Below are 7,449 nucleotides of genomic sequence, written 5' to 3'. Positions count from 1 at the left end.
AGAGCTTTTATAAAGTTAAGACTCTAGTCTCCTGTTCTCTAAGTAAAACATTGCACTTTTTTGTGAGAAAGGGGGGTTATCTATTTCTTCTAAAATGCCTTAATGAATGGGAAAAGATATGGTTAGGTTACAGAGTACAGCAACATTTGCTTTTGGCATCATTATCTGGGGATTTTTGTGCTTTTCTTCCTCCTTTGCCTTATCTCTTTTTCCTTTTCACAGTTCACACTTACACAAACTGTGCCATTCATTGTCATGATAAAGCAAGTACTGAGTGTTTAGCTTTCATTCTTGCCCTGGGATGTTAAAACTGACAGCTTAGCACCTCTATTACTTTTTATCGGTGAGTCATTGCCCTTGCCAACACTCAAGATAAGAAAGTCTCACACTTGCCAGAAGGAGAAAAGAAAGAAAGAAAAAAAAACAGGAAAACTGAAAAGAGAACTGGGGCCGGGTTATACTAACCACAAAATGGGCAGCTGGAGGCTGTTTTAAAAACGGATGGGAATTGCCATTCACCAGGACAAAGTTATAAATGAGAAACTGTCTGGTGTGATTTAGGTCATTTCCAATAGAGTCAATTTTCAACTACCCAGTTAACCAGTGTAAACCTCTGAAGGAGTACAGAAATCCAACACTTGATCTCATCTTAATTCAAATGTTAAAAGACCTCCATTCAAAATGAATCTGGCTACTTCATACTAGATCTGTTTTTATGAGAGATTAGCCACAAGAATGGAGAATCAACATGTGATACTACTGTATTTGTATGTGTGTGTGTACAGATAAACTACGTCATGAGACGATCAGAGAATTCAATGACACATTAAGATGGTTTCTGAATCACTGCTATTCACTGATAAATTTGGGAAGATTAAACAAAGTTTTACGTTCCTTTTCCTCCTCTATTACAGACCATGTTTCCTGGCACTCTGCCTCCATTCCTATTGTCTGCATACTTACAAAAGAAGCTGCACAGGGCTGTGAGGAACATTCTCATTCAGCAGAAACCCCATGGAAGTTCCGTCCTGTGGTTCATAAAGGGTTTGAGAAGTCTCTGAAAATATGACGGTGATTTAAAGTTCCCATGTAGAACTAGTTCCTCTTTCTATTGACTGAATAGTTGAGGTCATATTGAGATGGAGAATAGCCATATTTAATGTATGCTGAAACCTTTCCATGTCTTCACAGTTTGCTCAAAGACCATGTGAAGTTCTGAGCAAGCATAAGCCACATCCATAAAACATCCTCTGCTGATTGATTCCCAATTACAATTACTTTGAAGTGAAATAAGAACTTAAAGATGCTTACAAAGCAATCTGTGTGAAGAAATCTTCTAATCTATAATTTCTCCCCAGTTATTCAATTGTCTTGCCCATATCTAATCTGATGGCTTTGTGTTTTAGCGATTACCTTTTAAGAATCTTCTCCAGTTTCAAATTCTTCATTAGATATCCAAATCATTATTCATTATAAGGAATAAAGCTACTTTTTGATTGCACTCAAATTTATTTGGTTAACATAATATTTAATTCGCTTGTGTAATTATAGATATAAACAAGTCTGGAACTACTATGGATCTTACTGGTAGGAGCAAACATGCAAAGGGTGTACTAGGGAGGGGCTGGTAGCCTCTAGATTTCAGCTAGTCATGGCTATTAGTCCTTAAATAATACAGAGGGAATAGAGGGTGACAGCTAATACAGTGAACTGACACTGGAAGTCAAATTTAAATATATATATATTGTATTCCCAACTCACAGATGGAGAAACTGAAATACTGAAATTTTAAGTAATTTAATTAATATATATCTGGTAAAACCCTTGAAGAATGTACAGGAAAAATGATTATATGGAAAATTCTAAGCATTACCTAGGAAATAGCACAGTAAAAATGGCCAGTTACATTCCAGTGGAGTGGATATGCTGGAAGGATATGCTGGAAGTGGAAGGATATGCTGGAAGTGGAGGGATAGGACTCAAGGAAGCCTTCTCCAAAAGAAGGGTGCTTAAGTTGAAGTGCAAACCAACCAGACAGAAGAGGCACAGAGGCCCCAGGGTACGAAGGAGGGACAAGGCAAAGAGCACAGCATGGGAAGAGAATTGCCAGTAGTTCCTGGAGTAAAATGAACACGATTAAATGAAATGAGTTAAAGAAGTGAGTAGAGGCCAAATACAAAAAGAGACTATATTATGCTAGAGAATTTAAACTTTACTCTGAGGACAGTAGGAATTAGGCATTGGAATCACAGGTTCAGATATGATCTTTCGGCTTATCACTTGAGTGCACTGTGGAGAAAGGACTGAAATGCCAGATAGGAAGGAGGCTATAGCGGTAATCCAAGCAAGAGCTGATGGTGGTCTGAGTTTGCATAACACCTCTGGAGATGGAGAGGAGATATACATTTAGTTGCTAGCTTCATCAGGACTTGCTAATTGATCAAATGCAGAGGTGGTGGTGAGAATGAGGACTACTAAGGGTGAATGAGGTTTCTGGAGTTGTAGCCATCTGGAAAGAGGGAGGTTTCATCATTCCTTGAGATGTCCAACTCATGAAGAAAAGGAGTAAGGTTCAGGGGTGATGAAATTTAATCTTAAACATGTTACATTTGAACGTCCAGTTTGAGAATACCTAAGAGTGGTTGAATATGTAAGTCTCGAGTTAAGAGAAAGATGTGGGCTGGAAATATGGATATGGTAAATGTCAGCACATAGGTGTAAGTGAAATGAACAGAAAATGAAATAAGGAGAGTAGAAAACGGAGAAAGAAAATGAGCCAAACTTCCCCCAAATGGTAGCCAATTTCTGACTGCTTCCATCACATGGATGATAGGTCAATCAGCAAGCCACCACACTTATACATAAAGGCACATGTATAATGGCATACTTCTTTCTAAAATCTCCAAAGCACTAAGCTTGATTTTCCTTACATGAAATAGATGGGGGAGACTGAGCTGAACACAGCACGACTGTGGTGTTTCTTGACCACTCCAAGCAGGCAGAGTGATCATTCAAAACCGAGATGACATCGTTATAAATATTTCTTAATTGTACATCATCCAAAAAAGTGGTGGAGTTGACACTAACAGTAGTGAAAGGAAGAGGATGGGATATCATATCTAAAGTGTTCTTCAACTTCAAAGTGAGTGTTTACTCTCCCCCAAGAATGGGAGTGCTTATTAACAGGTGGTTTGCTGCAGTAGAAATCAAAGAGCACTGGAATTGGAGTTAAAGTCTCCACTGGACAAACTACGTCCACTCCTCAATAATGAACAGTTTAAGCAGTCCCCTAAGGAATGCTTTGGCAGATGGCCTGCAAGAAACAACGACCGCAGAAGTTGAAGTTTCTAATAAGCTTCCTTTTTTCACCACAAACAGATTAGTTACCTTCTCTGGGCATATATCCTCACCTAGAGGAGGAGGATGTTCACAGATTATCTCTGAGGTTTCCAACATCCTGTGGCCCCAACCACCTGCAGGAGTAAGTCAGGACACAGACTTCACTGGGGAAGTCCTATATGCCTGAATCCACCCCACTCCCCAACCCCCGTCCCCACACCCCCTAGCTAAGCAGGTATACCAGTACTTTTAGCCTGATCGCATTCTCAATCAGAATTTGTCATCACTCAAAGCCCAGGCAGACTATGGGGCCTATATTAACCTCCTCCTCCAAGGTCCTAGTTTTCATTTTGCCTTGAAATGACTGTTGACTATTTTTATTATTCCTAGCTATTGCATACGCTCTACGATTGCCATCACAGTTTACTGGAAGGTCATTTCCCAGAATTTCCCTCCAGCTCGACCCAATGCACTAAGGCTGGCTATTTCCACGCCATATACCGTTTCCAATGACATGACTTTTACATTTTATTATTTTTATCTTTAGAGCTGACATATGTGTGTGAAAAAATCAGCCATTATTAATGTTAAAGGAACCGTATTTTTACTGAAACCATCGTTACATCTGTGGATAATTTCTATTTTTTTTTTTTTAATTTGGAATTGAAAACTTTCCTGATAACAGGACTAACTTTACTCCTCTCAAGTTTGCCAAAATACCTCCAACTCCGAGAGCTGGCCTAATGATGTGTTCAGTTGTTTGCACACTCCCTTTTTCTCTTCAACTCCATTTGATATATGTTTCCCAGGACGTAGTGGAGACTGCTGGCCGGAGAGGCTGGAAACTCTAACTCCAAATTTCCTACAATCTCAGCTCCACTTTCTCCCGCGCTCCCGCCCGGGGCTGGAGCCCTGTTGTTGTCACGTGGACTCGGGGCGACTGGGCCTGGCCGGCCAATGGGCGCTCGACGGCTCCGCACGACCCGCCTCCCGACTCCACCGCGCCGGGACTTCACGCACCGCGGCGGGGAGGAGGCAAAAAGTTTCTTTGCGGGCGAGAGGGGCTTCGGCGCGCCGAGGCTGCTGGGGCTGCAACGCCGTCGCAGCTGGCCGTCCTCTCCGGTTTTCCTCTCGCTGCTCTGGGGCATGAAAGGGATTCGCTGCGGGGCGTAAAATAAAGGAGTTTGCCGCGGAGCGCCGGACAGGGCGCGCACACGCGGCCCCGAGCGCGGGCGGCCACTCTCAGCTGCAAGTTTGTGCCGAGCCCCGAGCGCGCGCCGGCTGCGGAGCGCCGGGCCGAGCTAGAGGCCGCAAGAGTGCGATGGGCGCGCCGAGGCTCTGCGCGCCGGCGGTGGCGCTGGGACTGCTGCTGTGCGCGGTGCTGGGGCGGCTGGGCCCGGCCGAGGGCAGCGGTCGCGGCGGCTCGGAGACACTCGGGCAGCCTTCTGGGGTCGCCGCCGAGCGCCTGTGTCCCGCTCCCTGCCGCTGCCTCGGGGACCTCCTGGACTGCAGTCGCCAGCGGCTGGCGCGCCTTCCCGAGTCGCTCCCGCCGTGGGTCGCTCGGCTGTAAGTATTTTCGAGGGCACTGGGGGGAGCCGCTCGAGATTCGCAAGGGGCCTGGGGCTCGGCGCTCAGTTGGCCCTTCTGGAGCAGTTGCTCTTGGCCCAGGCCTCGAGCGGCGCTCCGTGGGGATGGAAAAGGAGCCGTCGAGGCCTCAGTCTCTCTACCCCGGTGCCTGGCTGCAGGTGGACGGGGGAAGGGAGCTGCTGACAACTGCAAAGGGTAGAGCCTGGGTCCTGAGCCTTGAGCCTGCCAAGGGGATTCCACTGCGCTCCCCTGCGAGGGCGGGACAGGAGAGGTGGCAACCTACGTGTTACCGGCGTTTGCAGTTCTCCCTGAGTGTGTGATCCTGTGGCTCAACTACAGTTTCTAACTGGTTCTGGCCCCCTTTACTGTTCCTAACCAGTAACTGAGTGAGCCTTTGAGAAGTCCCCCTCGCCAGAGTTCCGTCCAAGCTGTAGTAGACATCCTTTTGTTGTTCTTCCCCTGTGCTTAATTTCGCCTATAAGAAATTCCGTAAAGCCTCCACCAAATTGTAACGCATCCTGGTTCCGGTAAGAAGTCGGCGAGACTGATGAGTAGATACGGAAAGAAAGGAACTAGTTTTCAGAACGAAGGGCGTGATTTCTGTAGCTTCTCAGCAAACAGTTTAGGACAGAGGACTGGACGCTGTTATGCAAGTTTTTGGAAGCTAGCTGTGAAGTCTGAAAACTTGAAATCACTGCCAACTGCGTGGAAGAACAAGGAAGAAAATGTAGTTTAGTTGGAAAGGCTGATTCTTTCCAAATGTCCTCTCCTTAGGCTCTCCAGGCCCCAGTCTTTTGTTAAAATTGGCGGACTTGTGTAAAATGTAAATAATCAAAACTTGTGTTTCTCAAAAAAAATTAAAAAGTTATCTTGTCTAAAAAAGTTGAAATACAGTCCATCCTTAATCCTTAGGTTTGGGCCTAGCAGAATTGCAACGCAAATTCTGCCTTCATCCTGGTAATAGTAGTAGAAAGTTTAGTCTGGTAGTTTAAGAAATTGTGTTTTTAAATCATTGCGCTAATCAAAATCTTTATTTGTGAATTGTGGGACTGTTGGCCCCAAAAGCACATTATTTGTGTTAATAAACCTTACTTTAACAGAAAAGTAGAATTAAACGTTTAGATGATTTAATCTCTTATGATGTTTTAATAGTGTCTTTTTTTTTTTTTTTTTTTTTTTTTACAATTGAAAGGAGATAAGGGCTTTAACCCGAAGCAGGAAGACTTTCAATTAGTTGTGGCTAATTCTGTTCAATTGCTTCTTGTGGAGGTCATGCTGCCTTATTCATGAAATGTGAATGGCTCTATTGACAACATATGGAACTGAACATTTGAATGACTGGAGGTGAACATGTATGAATAATAGAGAGATGAGAAAAAGAAAATGAATAGTCCTTCCTGGGGTGTGTTTAGAAATGCTTGAATCATTCGCCAAACTTATATTAGTAGTTTCTCATTGCCAAGTAGTCTATTGGGTCATGCCAGTGTGCAATATATATTTTTGGTGTGAACTTGGATGTCTTAAAAAAAAAAAATAACTGTACTGGTCTTGATTAGAAGTTGAGTTAAACCAAAAGGGATTTGATATCTATTGAAACGTTGTCTTAAAAGTAGCTGACCTAATTAGGATTTTGTTTTGCAGATAATTTGGTGGCACACTAAAAACAAATTACAGTTTATTTGGTTAGCACAATCTTTAATTACATTTCCGCCAGCAGTAAATTGTCTCAGTACAAGTACACATTCCTTAAATATATGTGAAAATAAGTTCCACTTGTATAAATAAGCACCAGGTCTGTTGTCAGAAGCCCCACTGTGATCACTCATTGGACAGTTCTGTCATCCTTGTACTTGTGTGACTTTTAACCAACTTTGTAGTTGTCACCAAGCCATGCGGTCTAAATTCTTTATTATAAATGTTTCTTTTGTTCCTAAAGCTCTAGAGGTCTCCTAGCTCCACCTTTGAAAGGAGCAGAAAAACACGTGGAATTGGGCTTTACTTCTCTGTTACTTGGTGTTTGGAACAGGAGGCATAAGATCACCGTTTCTTAAATTTTACACAATTATAAAAGCGTCTAAGTAGACTGTTTCAGAGTTGAGAACTAAACAGAAGAGTACGTATCATTCTTTCCCGTATCTTAACTCTTTCTCGGGTAATTAAGATAGTAAACATTTGCCTTAGGACTAATTGATGAGAGCACCATTCAGGAAAACTTTGTGTTTTGTGTCTTTTGTTGAATTTGCGAGTTAAAATCTAATGTACGTGCGTATGTAGTTTGTTCACTTTATTCGGTTGTAATGTATTGCCTTAAGAATCTCGTGTGTGAAAAATTGAGTAGTTTGAGCTGTAAAATAATAATACCGTAGTTCTCTTTTCCAAAAGTAACTTGTAGTACTTTACTGAAAGTGGCTTTTAAAACAGTAACTACTGGAAGTCTTTGCTTACAAACTGCCTTTAAAGGCAGACTTGAGTTTACATCTTTTGAGTTTGCACTTACAGAGTTCTGAACCCAAAGAGGAGTGC

At 42.9% G+C, this 7,449-nt stretch overlaps 1 protein-coding gene across 2 annotated transcripts in view; it reads left to right on the top strand.

The window, feature by feature from the left end:
* The first annotated feature begins 4,326 nt into the window (after positions 1-4,326).
* LRIG3 (leucine rich repeats and immunoglobulin like domains 3) overlaps positions 4,327-7,449 on the top strand; it is a 52,747-nt gene continuing 49,624 nt past the window's right edge. Inside the window, exon 1 of one of the 2 annotated variants that reach the window (XM_043564693.1) lies at positions 4,327-4,905. In XM_043564693.1, the coding sequence (XP_043420628.1) occupies positions 4,661-4,905 (245 nt within the window). In that variant the 5' untranslated portion in view covers positions 4,327-4,660. The remainder of the gene's footprint in view (positions 4,906-7,449) is intronic. The other variant, XM_043564694.1, reaches the window with a different exon arrangement.

Source organism: Prionailurus bengalensis, chromosome B4 (assembly GCF_016509475.1).
Source record: "Prionailurus bengalensis isolate Pbe53 chromosome B4, Fcat_Pben_1.1_paternal_pri, whole genome shotgun sequence".
In the NCBI taxonomy this organism is placed as follows: domain Eukaryota; kingdom Metazoa; phylum Chordata; class Mammalia; order Carnivora; family Felidae; genus Prionailurus; species Prionailurus bengalensis.
This window is presented reverse-complemented; position numbering and strand designations above follow the sequence as displayed.